A 22,356-nucleotide genomic window follows, 5' to 3' on the forward strand; every position below is an offset into this window, starting at 1 on the left:
TCTATTGCCTCCCAATAATTTTAAGATTCTGGGGGCTTGTTGAAAAACTTAAAAAGGGGGCATTCATTATTAGGGGCATGCTGCAATACCAACTTTGCAGGGACATGTGCAAAATTTTACATATGGCAGGGATCTGTATGCAAAAAGTCCAATTTTATGGGCCTAATATTAAATCCACTTGGGGCTATGGCCATTTCATGGGCCTCGTGTTAGATCCAATTTTGGCCCACGGGCATCTTTAGGTTAAAAATTTAATCATTGCGCGAACCGAGTTCACCACGTCATCGTAGTGTTCGCGAGAGATTGGGCGTCTACTGATGACGTGGTGAACCGAGTTCATGAACAAGTTCACTTCCCATAGCCACGACATTTTACGACGCTGGGGGATCAGCTCCATCTCCTCTCTCGCCCCGATCCATCGACGGCGCGGAGGGGAAACGGTAACGGAGACGATGACGGTGTTCCACTTCTTCAACTGCGCCCTCCTCACCTTCGGCCCCCACGCCGTTTACTACTCCGCTACTCCCCTGTGAGCCCCCTCCCCTCTTCTCCTCCTTTCCCCTCTTTTCGATCGATCAATAGATGTATCTTTCGCCCTATTTGCTTCTGAATCCTTCGTTTTACGATGTGATCTCTTAAGCCCTAGTTGCGCTTAGATCGCCGTTGCGATTCCGCGAGATCTTATGGTGGATCGAATTGATTTATATCAATCTAGAGAACAACTAGATTATTTGGACGTTTACGGCTTTGTTAATCCCTTTTCTTTTGTTCTTTTTAGATGCGATTTTATGTGACTTAACCATTGGAGTAACGATCTGTGGATTTTGGATTGCGTAAGCTGGACTATAAGTGCATATATTTCAGAAGAAGTTTAAGTTTGCAGCTTTTGCAATTTGGGACTGTTAATGCATGATTTGGCCCCTGCACAGAACATGCTGATTAGCAAGTAGTTGAAGCAAAAGGGATTTGCAATTTTGAGGAAATTATAGAAATTGTGATCAGGAGAAGTTGCGGAAAGTGATAGATGGATCGAGAATTAGATAACCCAGTTTTGGGTTTATTTGGATTTTGCATGGAATAGATTTTGGGCTGTTAATTTTTCTTTTATCGTTTTTAGGGGCTACTGCTTGGTATCAAACTTCTCTGCATAACTATGAACTTGATCTATTCAGAGTTGAGCAGACAAATATTGGACCAAGCTTCAAAATTCTTAGCTTTCATACCAAGATTTCTGCATAATTCTATATTAATTGGTATTTATTACGTTTAAAGACCCATGGTTTGGTCACTTTATTGTAACTAGTTTTATGTTTGCAATTAGTTTCTCACGTGATGAATTTAGTTTCTTTATTCCTTATTTTAGTTTTGCTACCTGAAAATTTTCTTTTTCTTGTTTTGAGGACAAAGTTCTGTTTATGTTGTACAGGGCAGATATGTACACGCCCTAAGTTTATTTTCAGACACTTTTAGATAGAGGAGGGTTCTAGATTTATTTCATCATTCACTGTCATCTGGATCGGTAATCTGGTACATGATTTTGATTCTGTTTGTCATCCACAATCAACAGATCCGAGTATGACACTATTGGAACTTCTGTTAAAGCAGCTCTTGTATATCTTGGGACAGCATTGGTGAAGGTTTGTATTCTCTTTGATATCTGTAGCCTTTTAAACACTTGATAGTAAGAGCTATAATCCCTTGTAGGGTGAATCTTTTTTCTTCAGTGCATCTCCAATAAACTTCTCTGGTTACATTACAAGTTTTTGATCAGCTGGTTGTGTGCAAAATCCTCCAAGAAGCTACTAGTGTTGTTGAGGCATATAATGTCAAGAAATTTCTTGTAGAATTTCCAGAAAAGTCTTTAGATGAATCAGAGCTTTTAAATACTTATTCATTCACCATTGATGTTATTTTACAATGTTCCTCTTTACCCCTTTTTTTTTTTTTTTTTTTTTTTTTTTCTCTTTTGGTTATACTGTTTTGTCTGTCATGTCTATCAAGTTAGTTATAGAAAAACAATTTGATTAACTTGATAAACAGTTTCATTGAAAGTGTTCATTGAGGAATGAAGTATCAAAGTAAAGTATCAAGAACATGATTTCCACTGTTTGAGGATTCATCTGATGCTTTTTTGATCTTTCCTGAAAAAATGAGTTTTTCTACTGTAGTACTTGTTTGTTTCAGATTGTCTACCGGTTAAAATTAATTTCTTACAAGTGCTTTCTCAGTTATATGATTCTTCTTTTTCTTTGTAAAAAGTTTACACATTTTCCTTGACATGGTTATTCAATTTTGGCAGCTTGTTTGCCTTGCAACATTTCTGAAAGTATCTGAGAATGATACCTTTGATCCTTATCAGGTAATATTACTTTGTACTTGGAACATAAGGTTTAATTTCCTTTCTGTATTTTGTATATTTATTTCTTTTTTCCTTTTAGATTCTAAGGATTTATTTTTTTTTCTAGGAACTGCTGAAAGTTTTGATTGGGTTTATAGATGTTGCTGGACTGTATTTTGCATTGACGCAATTGACTCACAGAAATATCTCGCAAAATCACAAATTCCAGGCTGTTGGACTTGGTGAGTTGCATTAGCTGATCTTTTCAAACAAATGACTACATTTTGCCGCCTAAAAACATTATTTCCATCTGTGAGCTACATGTTTGCTGTAAAATTGATGTAGTTTTTTCCTAAGTCACAATATGTGCCATAGAGAAGATTACGTTGGGGCGCAGATTTTCATATTTCTCTTATGCTGTCCTTTTCTATACTACCTATTGCTAGATTTTCTCTTAGGACGTCCTTTTACAGTGCATTTTCCTATGGTAGTTATTGTCAGGTCTTTGTTAGCCCATCATTCTCTCTTCTTGTTTCATTGAATGAAAAAACTGTTCTATGTTTCTTGTCATCTGTCACAAATTTACTCTAATTTGCTTGAGCTTTGCCATTTCTTCTTCTTTTCTATTACATAACCATCTACTACTTTCAAACGTAACATATATTGAGTTTCAGTTATCTGTACTATGGCATGTTATATTTCTCTGTTGTATTTTGCCTCTGTTTTGATAGCTGTTTAATTTTTTTGCTTCCGAACAGTATGATAAAGTCGTCTCTGGTCAAATTGCAGGGTGGGCTTTTGCTGATTCAGTTCTGCACCGGCTGGCTCCTCTCTGGGTAGGGGCTAGGGGATTGGAGTTCACATGGGAATATATTTTTCAAGGCCTTGAGGCAAATGCAAATCTGGTACTTCGTTTACTCCCGAACATTGTAGATTGATTGTTATGGAAATAGTCACCAGATCGGCTTCTCGTTCATCTAGTTCTCCATGAAGTAATCATAATATTCAGCCATCGATTTGTTCAAGCCAACTAGCATATTAATTCACCCAGACCTCTTTTTTTTGTTTTCTCTTCTGTTTTTTTTCATAATTTGATCCAAGGTAGTTTATTGGCTTTTAGAGTTGATGGGCTATATGTTGTGAACAGTCATACCATGGGTACCTTGTGATTCTGTTTTAATATAGTTTCTCTTTTTTCTATCAGGTAATGAATTTGTCACTTGCCGCATTGGGATCATTGATGTGGCTGAGGAAGAACAAGCCCAGAACATTGGTTCCGATCATTTACGCTTGTGCAGTCATCCTTGCAACAATGCCCTCTATCACCTGGTTTCCGTCTTATTTCATTACAAGCTGAATCCTAGTTCTTTTATTTCCAATTAGATTTATTCAATATGTAGTATAACTAGATATTGCTTGACTAAACGGTCTTTGCATTCGGGGTCATTGAAATGATTTTATCTTATCGATGCTAATAGTCTATCATGTTTCAGTACATTATGGTACAATCACCTGGTGGAATTTAGGGAAAGAAAAGGGAAAAACCTACCTGTTGGTTATGATAAAACACTCTTATTGCCTCATTCATCAATTGTAATCATTTCTATTCTTCGTTTTTTTTAAAGAGATATTTCTATTCAGTATTATCACAGCATTCTTTGTAGGATACAAAGTGGATAAACAGATGCATGTTTGGTAAATATGGATACTCAATCCGTATTTTTTTCCGACTCTGTCATCAGTGTTGAAAATTTTAGGAAACATGATAAAACTTGAACTATATTGTAATTGTGCGACCGCATGTGTTACACTTGATGTTGCAGTTATCTTCGGAGGGCGCTGGAATGGCATACTCCAAAGGTCGTGGGCTTTGAACTCGTCTCCTCATTAGTCATGGCCTTGATCAGTTGGCAGCTCTTCTCTGCTTGTCAGAAACCGATATAACAAGCGAAGCTTATCGGAGCTTATTTAGTGAAAGACATTTTTAAGTGCTTTTGGCATAATTTCCCCCCTTTTTTTTCCAAGAAATCTGTTGTAGAAGATTAAGGTGAGCTTAGTCTCCTAATTTTCGTTGGCTTTGTTACGCACGAATTGTAGTTTATTGAAAGTTTTGGAGGTAGCATTTCTTTTACAAAAAATTCTTTTTGGTTTTTTCTGTTTGGTTAGAGACAAGTCAATTTTACCGAGACCTTTCCAATTTGGTTTCTTTTCATGCACAAATTGCTTTGAAAAGTTCTTTGAGAATGCATAATGCTCGATTCATGTGAACGCAATTCTCACATTCGATGCACTATGAAAAATGGAAGAATCTCTGTTGATCTTTGACACGTTCTGTAGAAAGAAGATATTAGTAGATGAACAAACGTGAACTGTTATTGTTATTATTAACATTAAACACAATTCAACACAATTCTAGCCATGGAAACAATCATTGTTCCCCGGTCGTCTTCTACTCAACCTCCTTTGGGGAGAGATTATCTTCTGATGGTGGCTTTGATAAATGAATGTGTAGAACATTTCTATAGTATAATATGGAGTTTTTACTGGTTTCTTTCATAAAAATTTATTTGCAGAGTTTTCACCATCCCTGAAAATTATTTGCACTGTGATTCTTTTATTGGCATGTTGCTGATACTTTGCACTAACACGTCAACGTAGTTCTTTTTTTTTTTTCTTTTTTTTCTTTTTTTAAAGCTGAAATTAATTGCTCGAACAAAATTCTATACACGGTTATTTTCCAGTAAGAACAAAAATAAGAGAAGGCCATATAAATCGGTTGCGAGAATATTATACATCCTGTTTTTTTAGGAAACCCTCCCCCACTATCAAATGAATCTTAGCATCCGATAACCAACGCCATCGCCTTCATAAATCATAAACCCTAAACCCTAACCACGCGCCGTCGCCTCCTCCCTCCCCACCTTCCTTCTCGTCCTCGTCCTCCTCCGACGACGAAAATGGCGTGGCGCGGCTCGATCTCGCGCTCGCTTCTCTCAACCGCGCCCTCCACCGCCGCACGCCTCCGCCCTCCGCCGCTCGCCGCCGCACCTCGGCCCCCGCGCCGCCGCCTCCCCTTCGCCCCGACGAGGTAAACCCTAGCATCTCCAACCCGATATTCCAAACCCTCCATGTTTCGATCGACTGAAGCGGTTTTGCGTTCGCAGACCCGTGGGGGCGTTGGGGTGCGCCCAATCCCTGCTCCCGATCCACAGCGTGGTGGCCCTTCCTCGCCTCACCTCGCACCTATCCGTCACCGCGAGGGCGTGCTGTGAGCTCTCTCAGGGTACCTTCCGTCGCACTTGTCAAGATCGCTAGTTGTCTCCTCTTTGTGAGTCTTGTTGATCAGTCTCATTACCTTAGGATCATGGATTTTCCTGAAACTAAGAGAAAAACCCTAGATATCAAAATCATTCTTTTAGTCGACGATGAGTGCTCAATAGTGATCTTTTTTTCTTTTCCTACTGGGTCTATTGCATCTATTCTGTTTGTGTTATTTTCTTTGCTTGGAGATTAAATTTTGGTTGATAAGAGGACGTTGGAATCGAGATTTGATAGGGAAAAATGGGAAAGATGGTTGACGCGGGAGACCAGGCGGCATCCGATGGGGTTCCTTTGTCATAAAACTCCGTAGGTTTTTCCTCTTTTCTAAAGTGCTATTTCCATGATAAATGGTTACTTTAATTTGCAAAGCGAAACTAGGAAAGATCACTAATTGGGAGGGAACTAGATTTCAGGTCCTGTTTGATTGGTATGGATGGCGGCTTTCTTGATTTTAGCACATCAGATCATTTCATAATTACTTGTTTTCGGTGTAGTCTACAAGTATTTTCTTCTCTGTGGTTTAAGTTCTGATTAGAGAATTTTTATTATTTTACATTAAATAGTTTCTGATTCACATTCTTTGTTTGTTATCGCTCTTTAGTTTGAAATAAAAGATACAGGGATTAACCGCTAATCCTTGTATAGACATTTTGATATGCTACGTGTACTAGGTTAAATAACTTTCTGTTAACTATTTGATCTAATTGTTACTTGTAAGTCATCTCTTTTGCGTAGATACTTAATCTGACGCTGATAATTAGCAATGTTTGCCATGTTTTTAGAATCTTTTGATGCTTTGTTTGATCTTTTGGCATTGCTTTTCTTGGCATGAGCAAGGAAATTAGGGAGCTTGTATAATAAGTTACTTGTTTTGCGTTAGTTAACTTTGGTTAATTGAGGATGACTGGGGTTGAGATTTGTTAGGGAGGAATGGAAAAGATGGGTGATGCAAGAAAAAGGCAAACATTGCACCCAGGCAGGAGGAAGTGCTGCTTCGGGCACTGTAGGTCCTTTTCTTTTCCAAACTTATTTTCCAAAAGTAAATATATGAATAAGATGTGATTTGAAGAACAGAAATATGTACTAGTGAAGAAAGAATATAGAGTTATGGTATCCATTGTTAGAGGGCATTAACTTATGATATTTATTTTCCTCTTCTCTTCCTTATTTTTGGTTGCACATATTTGTTTAATGGAAGAAATGGCATGTTGTAACCATGACAGTAAGTTTGCATATATTTATTCTCACACTTTATTAGCTCCTTTCTATATGTCATAGTTAGAATTTGCTTGATTGGGCTCTTGAGCATTAAGTTTCTCAGCTGATACTCTCTCTCTCTCTGTCTCTCTCATATAATTTGTGTTAAGGGCGCAATTTGGTCATTTCATGTTCTGATTGCTAACGCTATCACTCTTATTCTGTAGGTACTTGAAGGAAGTAGACTGGTAGATCCTTCTTAAAGGATGGTAGCTGGTTTTGATATTGTGTCTTCTGGGAACCGTTTCAGCTAATGTTATTAGCTGCAAAGTTTGAAATGTAGTTTTTCCTCTAATCAGGAATTTTGAGAATTTTTCATGGTCGAGGACATGATGAATAATGTTATGATTACTTTCTTACAGTCTTCTGATGGAACTTGTATCAGATATTCATTTAAACTAGATTTTGATCGAAGCTAGTGTAAAAGCATTCTACTCTTTTGTGGCAGGTACTGTCTTTTTTCGTCTAAAACTATTCTTTTTAGGGGAAATTTTATTCTCCAAAACTCTAATTAGCCACCTCTCTGCTGTGTTTTGCTTGGTCTCTCCAAGGCTGAAGCATTTTTTGTGTTTAATTTTTTCTGTTTTGATGTTGTTCACCGGTCCAGCTTTAAATCCCTTTTGGATTTGGAACATTGGAATTGTTGTGTTGTTGAAACGAGAAACAGGAAAGACATGCAAGTCTCGCCGAAATCTCAAAACCATGTGAAGTCGCAATAGTATAAGATCAGTTATAATATTTGCCAAGATTGCAATCCGGTGAAAGCTTATGGTTAACCAATTTAAGCATTCATAGTACATTAACCATCATAGTTACATATCAACATTCACAGGGAAAGGTACCTGATCACAACAGTTTGAAGTCGCTCATCTAGTTGAGTTACCAAGCTACACTAGTGTAGTCTTCAGAGATAATTGCAAAACTAATAAGCTAAAGAACCTGGTGAAATTCCTGTCAAAAACCAAGCCCTAGTTTACCAGATTGACGGTGATACGGCTAGAACACATAAACAGTCATCGTGAGCATTTTCTTGTTCTTCATTAGTTCAAAGAGGCAGATATCCCCCTGTTGCAAATTGTTGTCGATCACGAAGTGCTTCCAACCTCCATATATGCCTCCATATACGCCTCTCACTTGTCTCGTGGAAACGTACGAAGTGATCCACTTCTTTTTCTGATTGGGACGTTTAAGGATGATCTGCTCGCATCTTCGCGGCAGGTGTGCAGCAGCAAAGCTTCTCGGGATGTTCTTTTGCAGATGAAAAAGGAATACAGTAAGCTACATTGGCTAATCAATAAACTTTACTGGAAGAAGCATTTAGTCAGATACTATCTCACATAAAACGGCAGAAAGAAGGTAAGCATACTGAACTTACTAAAAAGCAATTCTTGCCGACGCGTGTCGGATACATGCAGATCACAAAAGTAGGGTTTGGACAGAGACCAAGAGCCAACTTTGATACCTTCTTATGTTGCGACGGACTTAACTGTAGGCTTCTCAGAGAGAAATAGGGAGCATTGCAGGGCATCTGCCCATGCTCATCCCTCTCTGGAGTATCCTTCTTAACACCATAATTCACACCTTTCGAAGGCCCAGCATATTTTCCTACCAAGTAATGAATCAGATGGCATGCAGCAAAAATTCGTATTTATCAGAATCTGGTATCATATTTGAAACACATTTCATCAACCCTACCTATCTATAGATCCTTCGCATTAATGCCAAGCATCTTAAACCCATCAAACACATTGATACTAAGCACATAGGAGAGCCAGTGTTCTGAGCTCAACATGTACTTGTATGCATCAAGCTAATGTTATACATATACAACACGAGCAAGGGAACTTACTCGGCGAAACTCTATACTTCTTTCGATGAACCAAGGTCTCCACATATGTCCCTGCATCTTTTTCTCCACTTCCGGAACCGGCCCTGAGTATTCGCTTCGACATCTTCTTGGAACCATTCAAGGACTTGGTAGTGATCTCAGGTTTTGCATCGTCCTCGCTAGAACTGCCCGACGAGCGAAGCTCAATCAGTTCCTTTCTGTTGATTACCTCCAGAGGAATTTCATCAGCTTCACCTACTGGCGGATCGTTCTTCTTCGCGAAAAAAGAAGAGGCTTTCTCGCAACCGCTTCCATCGAATATCAAAACTTCGAACGAAGAGCTCTCATAGTATTTAAAGATCAGAAGGTCATTCTCCTCGATGCGGTGAGCATCGACAAAGTCCTTCCACCCAGATTGGAGGACTATTTCATTTGCAAGCTTCGTAAGCCCGATTCGCCATATGTCACCACTAGGAGGCTTTAGATCGACGTGTTCGCATATTTGCCCGTTGAAGTGGTTCACGAACTTCTTTGGCATGCTCTGTGGCATCAGATACCATGCATTTTACACATTCTCGTTACCGAGTGAGTTGTGAACATGAGGAAGCACAATAACTGAGAAAGAAATTATAACACAGATACTGGAAACTCTCTATTTAGATAGTCAGAACTGAAGAAAAGGCAGATAACAGATAAAACTACAAGTTTTGATCTCTTTCTACTTGATTTAACTACAACAACATAATTATTAAAGTCGTATTTCGCAGATAACCCATCAGATTCTGACATGATTAAAAGGCTACAATAGAAGTGAGAGTAAAACATACACAGTGAAGTTGATGGAGCATATATGAACAGAGTGTTACCATGCATTGTGCGAAATCTCCCACCATAAACTTGAAGAAATGCATCTTACGTTTATCCAGATGGTTCCAATAAAAATGCTCCCCCCACTCTCTGCACTCTCTGCAGCTCTTGTCACAACTCTCTTTCATTTGGAAATGGAAATTAAACGTGAGAATAACTAGTACAACATGCCAACAAAGATATGGAGAAGAAAGAAGCATTTATGCTTCTTCGTAGTTCAGATATGGAGAAGAAAAGAAGCATTTATGCTTCTTCGTAGTTCGTACATAAATTGAAGTTGGTAGGTGAGTTGGTGCCTTGGTGGTGGTGAGTTGGTGGGATTACTATACTCTGATAAATTCTTTTAAATTCTTTTAAATTCTTTGAGTTATCTGATAAATTTAACATGCAGCAAAAATACTTAAACTTCTTTGAGTTATGCTACAAATACATCCTAAAATGGGCTATATCTCTTGCATCTTTTTTATTCAAAAATTATTTATTTTTTACTTGTCATATTAATTATCTTTTTTTTACTAGTTACATATAAATTTTTGTGAACTCTAGAATGGGGATGTACAAGTAGGCTGCGTTTAGTTCGGACATAAGTAAGAACTGTTTATTCCAGAGATAGATATAAGTTCAGGTATAAACAGGAGCTAGACCAATTTTGCATTTGAATGAAAATTAGGTTGTTCCTAGTAATAAGCTAAATAGTGTTTGGATGATTAGATTGAAACAAAGAAAATAAGAGTTATGATTTTAAATTAAAATTATTTTATCTAACAAATTAACATCAAAATATTATTTAAAAATAAATTAATAAATTTAATAATAAAAATATATTAATTAGTTAATTAATTAATTATAAAAAAATAATTTAAAATTTTAATTAGTTAGTAAATTATTTTAGTTAGAAAATTAATTAGATTAATAGAAGTATTAATGGTTGTATTAAAAAATACATTAAATTATTAATAATTAATTATAAATAATAAGTTAATTAATTATTTTATTATTTAAGTAATAAATAATAATTTAAATATATTAATTAGATTAATTAATTATTTAATACTATAATTAAAATTATTTTTAGACTTTAATTAATCATGTTCCCATCTGGAAACAAACTTGTTTCTGGAAAAATGGTGGAACAATAGTTCCAGGCTTATACCAGTTTATTCCAGAATTCAAAAATTACTGTTCTCGAGTACCAAACACAGTGTTTGGAAACAAAAGGGGGAACAAAGGCTTATTCCCCCCTTTGTTCCCGAACCAAATGCTGCCGTAAAGTTTTTCTTTTTCTTTTGAAATGATTATTTTGTGGTAAAAACTTTATAAAGTATTAATAATCCTTTTCTCTTTTATTTTATTTAGCAAATGAATTCTTACTAAATCCAACTGAAAATCGTTGAACTTGAATGGGAGTCATATGTATTATAAAAAATCCCACCAAATCTTTCCGAATGAATTGAAAGGAATATTCGACTTCCAATTCTTTATGAAATGGCGCAACCAAACAGGTTGGAAGGGTCCCATTACTGGGCCAACTGGGGCTGGTTTTCTTGGCCACATCAAACATCACAAAAATTATAGAATATATATATATATATATATATAGATACAGAGTTGTGTTGGAATACTATTAATAATGTGATACTATCCGCTCGTGACCACTTCTGCTATCCAAATGGGGGCCGGCATAGATCTTATACCCTTACCTCTTTAAGGATTTAAAAAACCTCTTTTAAGTTGTGTAGTCGAAAAGAAAATTACTAACTACGTGAAATATCCTAGGTATAAAAAGGCTGAAGCGTAAGATTTACATATATATTGTAGGTGTACGATAGCACTGTTCTATAAGTAGACATGAAGTGCAAGTTAAATTCCATGGATGTCCCTTCTCCCAAGCTTGCAATGAGTTGGTGCTACTGTAATTTATTCTTGGCCTCATATGGGTTAGAGCTTTTTTTTGGCTTCTTTATTATCCCCAATGCCCAACATGCATCTCAACACTGCTCCCTAAGTCTATGCTCCCCTTTTCAATCAAATCAGGAGCTATGCATGAATAGTGCATTCCAAAACTATGTCTCCTAAACTTGGTGGTTTTGTGTCCTCCAAAATCCTGATTTGGATCGGAAAAATCATATGTAGGCTTCTAAATTAACAAGCTCAAGATGGCACCATATGTTATTTCTTTTGATAGCAAAGAGTTCAAACACCAAAATATGATCACACTGCTCAAGACTCAAACACTCATTTGAATAAGCTATACTTTGTTAATTACTTGCCTATGTATATTCCCACAGATCCAACAAATAAATGTATTAGCAATTTGATGCTGCTTAATTGTAGAGTACAATTAATAGCTAAATTACTCTTTGAGTTTGTTAATCGTGGCAAATGACCTGAACCAAATTGAACTCAACACTTTTAGTTCCTATATTTCCTATTAATTAAACTTAACTTATTCCTTTTGTTCGCTTCTATCAAATGAAGCTAAACTATGAAAGTTTTATAGAATCTGGGTAAAAGATTTGAACTAGGAGGGCTCGATCGATTATTGAGCAGGTATTACCTTCTTAACCTTCAATTTTGGGTTAGGAAATTTTCTCTTATGTATGAATAAATATACCTATCTATGTGATATCAGATTGACACACAGGCGACCGTAAAAATCTACTAATCATTTTGGAGTGTTCTAGTTATTTACTTATGTCCTAGCTGACCCCATGCAAATATATTTTCATATATGCATGGTTCGTATTTATTTGTGGCCCAAATGTACTTGCCCAAAAACAGATATAAGGGTTTTGTGGCCCAAATGCATGTACTTGGACTACGAACATCAATTCATGTATTGACTCCAAAATAGTCATTGAACATCAAGATTCTGCACCGACCGTCCCTAGTACAAGTGGCAAATGGCTTGGTGGTTGGTACCCGAGATCTCAAGTTCGAATCCTTAATTGATTCACTTAATTGATTCACATTTCTAGCTAAGTTTATTTCTAGATGAAATAAATGAGAATCGGATAGCGTGCTATCTATTTCTCAAAAAAAAGTTAAAAAAAAATCAAGATCTTGCTCCTAGTCTTAATTATCTCAACCTACTTAAACTTAGCTTCTTTGAACAAAGCAACTAAGTGATCGAAACTGATATATCCACCGTAGATCTCTCATCGAACGGATGGATTAAATTAAAGATCAAGCTCATGCTCCCTAGGGTCACTTTTGGTGTGTGTACATGTGTGTGTGTGCTAAGACCATGTGGTCCCATGCATTGCTATACAAATCGATCAGAAGTTGACCCAGTATTAATTCAACATTGTTCCTTCGCCTGTTCCAACACCACAACATGCTCTCAATGCATAAAATACGCCCCAAGGAATTAATCAATCAATTAAAGTTCTCAAACTCCCACATATTCATTTACGTCACGCAGAATTGAATATAGAGCCCGGCCGCATCACTTTCCTTAATACAAATGGAGTAGGATTTGTCTACAGATGGAGACATTTTAAGCTGCTTTTGATTGTCCCTAGATCTCAACTTTATTTATTACTCATAGAGGGTGCAGTACAGCACAACAGTGCTTAAAGCACAGATAATTGAATTGGGAAATTGGGTCAAAAAGTGTGGAGAAAATTAATAGAGGGGATCGGATCGATCTCACATTTAATTAGGATCATAAGGAGACCTAGTTTATGGACACAGACACATTCCTGGGTCCATGTGACACACAGCTTTGGAAATTGAGATTTTGACAGTTTCTTGAGGGTTTAATACACTTAGACTGGGTTTGAGATTACGGCAGATCAAATTGCATTACGTGTGCTAAAAAAGTAAAAAAGTACGATGGAAAAAAAATACTTTGCTTATTGTTTTATTATGTAATACCACATTGCACATATCGCACCGAGTCAGTTTCAGATATATTTTATCTGGTCCTGTACTGAATAATAGCAGAGCATTTCTTTATATATTTTTTGTTTAACTCTATTTTGTCTAAGAGCGATAGATGACCCTCAAAACAAAACAAAACAAAACAAACTTAATTTTAGAGATCTTAATTTGGACAACTAATGACCGAAAGGAAATAAGAATTTCTACAGGGTTCTTGATGTTGAAGCATAGACAATGACTAAAAAACTAAAAGATGATTGTGAGGTATTGATTCTTTTTTCTTCTTCTCAGTGAAAAGGGGCGTATTGATCCATATTGGCATTGTTGGAAAGTTGAAAGCGACATTTTAAGTTGATTAGTTCTTATCTTTGTGCTATTTGATGGTACTTATTTGCGGATAAGGAAATAAGGTATTGGATTGATGGAGAATTTTGGTGTATGAAATGAACATGCAGCAATCAAATTAATGAGATCATTGTGGTCTATTTAACATGGATAACACGACAAATATTTCAAATCCAACAAGTTTGAAGTGTTGTGTTGTTGTTGTTTTAGAATAAATTTAGAAGGATTAAGACCATGTAGGTGCTTTGAAGCTATGTTCCAACAGTTTGAAATCCAAACGAGTGTTTCATGCGACCACTGTTTACATTTTTTATTTTCATCTTTTGTTTAGGGTAAAAATATATAGGGATTCAAATTTTTAATTTTTGTTAGATTGTTTTTCGATCCTACTTAACAATATGAGCTTCATTTGATAAAAGAAAAATAAAATTGCAGTAGTTACTTTTCTTCTTTTTTTCATATATATTAAACAACTCTTTTATCATTTAAATTATTAAAAGATAGTGTTTTAATATTTAATATTCAAATATTAACCACTTAGATGGCATTCCTCATCTATTAATTTAGTTCACAACACTTTCAATAAATAAATTTTAGATGTAAATCATTAATCCGTATTAATCTCTACTCTATATATTCAACCACTCCACACCATTTGAAGCCCCCAAAAATTGAGAGGTTTTGGGGCTTTGCCCCTGCAAAAGGATGAAAGGGCTCTCCAACCTACGAGGCGACAGATGAGCATAGACATGAACGCATGTTCCTTCTCTACATACACTTTCTACTCCCTCCCTTGAAGTATGGGCTTAAGAAGAGACATAAAGAGAGAAGAGAATGAGAGATCTAAAATTGATACATAAAAAATATTATCATATATACATAGAGAGAGAGAGAGAGAGAGAGAGAGAGATTGTGTGTGTGTGTGTGTGTGTGTGTGTGTGTGTGTTTAAAATAAGTAGAGCATAGGGAGCCTATATATATATATATATATAAACATATGTATGTATCCACATTAATTCATGTTCATTTCATACCTAGGGAGTGACCACTTAATTAAGAGTGCTACAAAATATAATTAATACTTTTGTGTGCGCTTTTCATGGGGCTTAGTTGAGGCAGGTAGAAAAGTGTGGGGATCCTTTTTCCTTCTCTTTTGAGCTTCTTTTTTATTTTATTTTTGTGTTAAAGTTTTTTTTAGAAGGGGGGGGAACTCTAGGAGGTGTAAAGGAGAAGAGCTTTTGGAGCTCAATAATTGAGTGCTTGATGTTGGGGTTTGACTAGGGTTTAGCTTATTTAATACCTCATATAAGCACGTTAGCCTTGGGCACGCGTCTCAGTGGTCCTTTTGCTTTTAAGATATCTTTTTCTCTTCATTTGCTTCATTATATTAACGAGGGGAGAGAGAGATTGGTGAATTGAAATGGAAGTAAACTAAAAAATAAAAAATATACACCATAACACAGCATAACACCCTACTAAGTCGACTATTAATAGTACTTTTATTTACTGTATTATATTGTTTAAAATTAAACTATTATTTTCTATCGGTATCTGTACTTTATTTCGATTTATTTATAATTTGCTATTATATATATATTTTTTCAAATACATTATTACACTATAATTTTCTCATCGATCTTCACACCATTATTAACAAATTTATTATTTTAGACAAAAAAGAATATATAACTCTTTTAATAGGCAGTGGCTTGATATATAACTGAAAAACAAATAAAATGAGTCTATTTATTTTTAACTATTATTTTATCTTTTTGTTAAAGGTTTTTTGTTAAAGGGAGCCGAATATATCCTATGTTATAAAGATGCTCCTAGCTTTCATTTAAAATTATATTATAAATTTATTGTTTATGGCATAGAAATTGAAAAAAAAAAAAAGAAGAAGGATGTATAGTTTAATGATGTCTTCGATGGAAAATAAGACAAAAATCTCTAAAGCACAGCATTATACAGTAATTAAGCTTTTATGTTACTATCCCCTAATTAGTTAAATAAAATGGTAAATGCAAAGGCTTGTAATTTTAAATCTCATTTATCCAAAGGCTTGTAATTTTATGTTACTATCCCCTACTTTTTAAATCCATATATTAGGTATAAATTTTATATCTCATTTATCCAAGGGCTTGTAATTTTATGTTAATCTTATCAAATTTGTTTTTAACATTAAAAATTTAAAAGTAGAGAAGAGTTTGAATTCCTGGGCACCGAGGAGGAGAGGAGCAATGGATGCGGTGTGAGTGGTGGAGAGTTAATACCGAGGATAAATAAATATATATGCATATATGTGTAGCTTTAATCGGCTATTATCGGTAGTAAATGGCTCGATTTACTACCGATTTATTTTTAATAATAGAGCTTCTAAATCGACGATCGGTATTGTTGAACTTGATTTAGACTATTTAAATTATTTAAAATTAAATTTCATGATTTTTCGACATCACTAACTAAACAATCAAAAGTTCACAAATCTGTAATTTTAATGATTGATATGGTGTGTTTGCTCATTTAACGGTATAGAAGAATTCAAATCAACTAAATTTTTGTTAAAAAGTTCTTTAAACTATTTAAAACAATATCTAAACTCTAGATTTTAAATACAGAAATTATATCATCACTTTTTGAAGGATATTCATTTTCAGCCATTTATTTTTCTGTTCACTTAATGCAAAAGAGAACAATATCGAAAATACGTGAAATTTAATTTTCAAATAGTTTAAATGATTTAGATCATGTTTAACGATACCGATCGTCAATTTGGAAGCTCTATCATCGTTGAAAACAAATCGATAGTAAATCGAGCGTTGTTTACTATCAAGAGTATTCTAGCAAAACTCCATATAGGTTATCTAGGATTTGGGGTAATATCGAAAATGCATTTATTTAATTTAGAAACAAACTTAGATAGAAATATGAATCAACTAAAATTCAAACTTGAAATTTTAAATATCAATAATCAAATTTTTTATCACTTGTACTGAGAACAGCCGGTAGTGATGGAGATTTTTATTTTGTGCGATTTCTAGAAGTTGGGGAATGCGCATCGCAGGCGATCGATGCAATAGAAAAACTTTTTAATTATTACGTGGAAGAATATTGGATTTGTACGACATGGAACGACTCCCTGTCCCTCTCCACCCACTTCCGCGCCTTGCGCTTGCTCTGCTGTTCATGTGACACCCATAGCTTTACTTTCTCTGGCCTCAGTAAGATCAAATTCGCCATCTCACAGAATTAATAAAAAAAAAATTTATAATTATCTTTGATATAATATTACTAAAAAGTTAATCTAAATTATATATTTACATATCTAGAATTACGTTATTATAATATTACTAGTATCATGCGTTTGCCGTTATTAAATTTTCGGCATTTGGATAAAGAAATATACGATTAGAATAATACTGGCTCCCTAAGATTGAGTAGGTGGTTGGTTGAATAATACAATCTAACAGATAAAAATGGACAAAGGGATAGATTTAACGGCAAAAAAAATCGATAGCACAAAACATGTTTTATTGTTGCTGAGTGATGGACTTTTTTTTTTTTTTGTTGAGAGAAAGGTAGCACGTTACCCGCTTCATTGAGAAAGAAAGTGAATTAAGCTATATGGATGAGACAGCAAGGACCTCGAAGTGTGGCGAAAAAAAAAAAAAAAAATGCAAGGGAATGCAAAACGATTGTTTTGTGAAATGTTATTGCTAAAAAAATAAGTTAATTAGTTTTTTTTTTTTTTTGTGTGTGTGTTGTAGATTTATTAGTGTTTTTGAATCAAGAATTTTATTGAAACTATGCACTGTGGCAAAATATGTAGACTATTTTTATTTGCCAAGCATTTTATACCGAAGGTGCCCGTGGTTGAAAGCAAAATTGAAATGAAAGTGAAGTAAAAAAAAAAACAGAAAAAAAAAGCACTTACTAACATTAGCTTTATGTTCTCATCATTTTCGTAAGCAAAAAAAATAATTACGGCACGAAGCCATTAGGGAGAGAAGGAAGGGCTATCCAAGTCCTGTAAATTAAGAAGGTCCCATCTCATTAGACGTATTAAATTATATGAAATAATTATTATTATTTAAAAATTTAAGCTATAAAATAATGACGGAACTAAAGTTTAAAATCTCTTATTTCGATATCATACCATTTATACATCTCTTTGGGTGTACGTGATCATACGCTCCACTCATTTAATGGATGAAATTTTTTAGCAGTTGTATTGATATATGACTACTAGGCAAACCTCATCCATTGGATAGCTAAGTTATATGAAAAATCATTGTTTTTTAAAAAACTTAAGCTTTTAAACATTTATATTTTAATATTCAACAAAATAGAGGTGTTTTCTGGTAATATATATAAATATATATAAAGTTCGGCTATGGTGCTTGTAAATTTTTTATCGTTAGATCTATCATTTTGATCATTTTTATCTGTTAGATCATACTATTCAACCAACCACCCACTCAACCTTAGAGATCTCACATCATCCTAACCGCACATCTCTTAATCCAATGGTCAAAAATATATAAGTACCAATAACATAATATTTTTAAAAGTATAGAAACCCAATTTTATATATATATATATATATATATATATATATATATAAAATTCAAAAGGGCCGTGAAGATTTACTAATACTTCAAATCTGACCAAAACTGTCAGGAATATACTGATCATATTATATGTATCATAATAATAAAGTTTCAAAGGAGTTGGAAAACACCGCAATAAGAGATCAAGGAGCTACCACCAAACATATAGTTCCACTAAGTAATTAATGAGACTGCAACCGACAGTCCCTAGAGCAAGTGGCAAAGGGCTTGGTGGTTGGTATCTGAGACCCAAATTCGAATCCTAGTTGATTCACATTTTCAGCTAAGTTTATTTCTAAACAAAATAAACGAAACGGATAGCGTGCTACCTATCTCTCAAAAAAAAAAAAAAATAATGAGACTGCAGGAACCAAGCTATAGAGAGAGAAAGAGAGAGCTCAATATATACAAGGGAGGGAATCATGGGAATGGTTATGTTGTTAAACGAATTAATACTTGGAATGTTCTTCCAACATGATGATGCTTTTCTTTCCAAGAAGAGTGCATTAAGGAACACTACTACTTACACTCCTCTGTCCTGCTGTGCATGGCAGGTCCGGCTCTGTTGTAACTGTGAAGGACAATGGCTTACGTGGGTCATCCTTTTCCATATGGGACCATTTCTTTTCTTCTTCTTTTTCTTTCTCTTTTTCATGGTTTCAACCTAGCCATTATTATGTGCACCACTTTTGCCATTCATCAACCCAAAAAGCACAATTATTGATGCTGATTTTTGTGCAGAGTCCTCTGGTTTTGACTGTTTTGCATTGTTGCATTCAGATACCATGTAGAAAAGTCACTAATGGTTAATTTATTATAATTGAGGTTAGCCTTCTTAGGAAAATAGAAAATAGCTCACTATCGTGTCGTTAAACTACGTTCCTAAAGCCTACAACTGTCAGGCCTCGTTTGGATGCATAAATATTTGGCAGACGATGAGTGTACTTGAATATCTAAAATAAATATTATATTAGACCTTCAAAGTATCTTTATAAGAATAAAAAAAAAATTACATCCTGAGTAAGATATACTATGTACCCTACTATATTAGGAATGCCAAAGCTTTTTAAGGAGTAAAAATCAATCTCCTAACTTTCAACTACACAAAAAAAAACCTCATACAAAATTTTATCCCAAAGTCCAAATAAATGTTACCTTGGCCATTAAAATTTGAAGTTTGATATTTAACAAAAGAATTTTCATAAGTCTTTACTTCAGTCTTTACATAAAATATATATTAAGAAAAAAAGATAGTATATTATTTGCTTCATCTTTTTTTTTAATAAACTTAGTTAGCAATATAAAGTAACTAGTTTTAAAATTTGAAATCTTTGAATGCTAACCATCAAGCCCTTAGATGAACAATTAATCATATCTGTCATAATTGATCAGAATATGTGATGGGGTTCACGAATGAATGATGCATGTCGCATAGATGTAGAGGAACGTACGGAATAGGTAATAATTTTTCACTAGAATAAGAGAAAAGTGAAATGCTTTTGAATTTAGAGCATCAAATGTTCAATTTTAACGCTATAGTAAAGGGCTAGAGTAAAAACCCGGCAAAAAGTTCATATGATTGGGTGACCAAGAGATTTTAAAAAAAAAGAAAAAGAAAAAAAAAGAAAAAAAAAGGACGTTTAGGGTCATATTATAGTGTTTGAGGAGGGGATGGGGCGCACAAGTGTGGTTTGTGGGCCAGGTCGACCGGCTTTGGAGCGTTCCGTAGAGAAAAGGGCGGTGGGGCGTCCGGAAGGTGCGAAGCTCACGTGGTGTACACGTCGACGACTTCAGTGATGCCTAACTGGTGTCAGCACCGACTCTTATTGGAGACCATCCGTAGCACCCCCACCCACAATCACTGTTTCCAATATCGGCTTCAATCCGGAGGTCGAACTAGTCACATCATAATCGTTTGAAATTACAGAAAAATTATGTAACGTGCGGTAAAAAAGTACGATAAAAAAATATTTATATTTTATTTATTTTTGTACGTAATATTACGTTCCGTATATCGCGATGAATCGATTACGATATATTTTCTACGATATCACCGGAGAATGCAGAAAACATATCTCTATATACTTTAATCCTAAATCTATTTCACCTAATAGCGTCAGATGGACAATACCGAACTAAGTCCTAGTCCATTTTAATCCATAATTTTTTTAAAAAAAAATATTTAAAGTCGAATTTGATCCTTTTGACTAAAATTTATTTTTTAATCGATCGTCCCTAGCGTAAATAGCAAAGGGCATGGTGGTTGATAGCTGCGATTCTAAGTTTAAATACTAATTGATTCATATTTTTAGCTAAATTTATTTTTTTGAAAAATAAATGATGCGCTGAAATTTATTTTTTAAAAATAAATGATGCAACAAGTTGGGAAGCAAGCACCTTATATATTTATATGATGTGGCTGCTTATGTTACTTGGGACTTTTTTTGGCTCTGCCAATGCTTTAATTTGTAAAAGTAGCTTAAGTTTTAGTTTAGTATTGAGATTTATCTAACGCTATTAGATAAAATAGAGTTGAGGAAAAAATATATAGGAATATATTTATGCGTTTTTCGGTGGAACCGTAAAAAATATATCGTAACCGACTCATCGCGATCTGCGGAACATAATATTACGTACAAAAACAAACAGAATATTTTTTTATTGTACTTTCTCACCGCACGTTCTGCGCAATCTGAAACGAAGACTTAGTCAAAATAACTTTTATATATGTAGAGTTATTTCACGAAGTGTCAATGATTGATTTCTTTCTTATAATTTTTCCAATCATTCTCGATCACTTCAATAAAAATATAAGGATTAAGGATTTTTTTGTTTTTTGAAAATTTGAAAACTCTTTAGCTTTCAACCACGAGAGTTGTATTTATTGTTGAACATGCATATGTTTATTATTTTTCTATAGAAGACGTATCAAACGTATATTAGAAGTTTGGAGTGCAATACTTTCGCCTTTTGCTATCCTTTCTGGATTTAACAACATTTAAATCCAAAATGTTGAGACAAATTAATTCAGATTGGATATATATAATAGTGTAAAATGAAATGGTGCTGGGTGTGACCAGATCTAATCGATAAAACTTACGCTAATTAAGCTTATACTCGAACCTGAGTTTTAGACCTCTTGCGCATGCAATTGGGTCTAGGTCCGAGCTGGTCAATTAACACTTGACATATTCAACACCCAATAATCTAAAAGAGGGTTTCTCTTGTACTTTTGTTGAGGTTTAAGGCAACTCGTGCGTTGCACGTGACCAAGCACTTCCCCTTGCTTAATTATCTCCCTTCCAATAATGAATAACTCCAACATTCTCTCTTGCTTCTCCGTGCCTCATCTCATCCCACATTACAACGTGTGTGTGTGTGTGTGTGTGTGTGTGTGTGTGTGAGAGAGAGAGAGAGAGAGAGAGAGAGAGGGAGAGAGAGAAGCATTCCTTATTGACCAATTAATCGCCTCCTCGCCACCAAAAGATCGCCGATCCTCCAATCTCCAACCCTTTCAATTGTTAATTATTAATTAATCCCCCATTCATAAGGATCCAACACGTTAATCAATACTTAATAATATAAGGAATAATAACACCAATACATCACAGAAATAAAAAAAGAAAAAAAAGTCGCATATATAGATATATAGTCCAAAGAACTCACCGCAAGAAGCGCTGACCACAGCTTCGAAATCCATTAACAAATGATTACTCTCTCCATTAATAAGTAATAACCTCACGCTCACTCTCTCCCAAAAGTTCTTTACCTTTGTTTTATTAATTTTTTTTTAGCACCACCCGCATAAGAAATTACGTACGTACAGTGCACGAGCGGAATATACATGCTAATCCTATCCCCAGAATAATGTTATACGTGGCGGGAATATCGCGTTTTATACACGT

General features: G+C 34.8%; 3 protein-coding genes and 1 long non-coding RNA gene across 4 annotated transcripts; 3 read left to right on the forward strand and 1 right to left on the reverse strand.

Moving 5' to 3' along the window:
- LOC109712937 (transmembrane protein 147) lies at positions 365-4,476 on the forward strand. Its single transcript, XM_020236758.1, has 7 exons — positions 365-529; positions 1,568-1,637; positions 2,300-2,359; positions 2,466-2,580; positions 3,128-3,243; positions 3,543-3,667; positions 4,162-4,476. The coding sequence occupies exons 1-7, from the start codon at positions 453-455 to the stop codon at positions 4,280-4,282; spliced, it is 684 nt and encodes a 227-aa protein (XP_020092347.1). The 5' UTR covers positions 365-452; the 3' UTR covers positions 4,283-4,476.
- LOC109712938 lies at positions 4,598-7,363 on the forward strand. Its single transcript, XM_020236759.1, has 3 exons — positions 4,598-5,426; positions 5,503-5,621; positions 7,084-7,363. Exons 1-3 carry the CDS (start codon positions 5,296-5,298, stop codon positions 7,089-7,091), a joined length of 258 nt encoding a protein of 85 aa, XP_020092348.1. The 5' UTR covers positions 4,598-5,295; the 3' UTR covers positions 7,092-7,363.
- LOC109712939 lies at positions 5,646-6,662 on the forward strand. Its single transcript, XR_002217005.1, has 3 exons — positions 5,646-5,666; positions 5,894-5,965; positions 6,584-6,662. It is a non-coding gene; the product is annotated as an uncharacterized LOC109712939 (long non-coding RNA).
- Positions 7,678-9,853, reverse strand: LOC109713313 (B3 domain-containing protein Os12g0592300). Its single transcript, XM_020237318.1, has 4 exons — positions 9,611-9,853; positions 8,766-9,285; positions 8,292-8,521; positions 7,678-8,164 (listed from the first exon to the last, which is right to left on the reverse strand). The coding sequence occupies exons 1-4, from the start codon at positions 9,809-9,811 to the stop codon at positions 7,913-7,915; spliced, it is 1,203 nt and encodes a 400-aa protein (XP_020092907.1). The 5' UTR covers positions 9,812-9,853; the 3' UTR covers positions 7,678-7,912.

This window comes from Ananas comosus, linkage group 7, assembly GCF_001540865.1.
Source record: "Ananas comosus cultivar F153 linkage group 7, ASM154086v1, whole genome shotgun sequence".
In the NCBI taxonomy this organism is placed as follows: Eukaryota; Viridiplantae; Streptophyta; class Magnoliopsida; order Poales; family Bromeliaceae; genus Ananas; species Ananas comosus.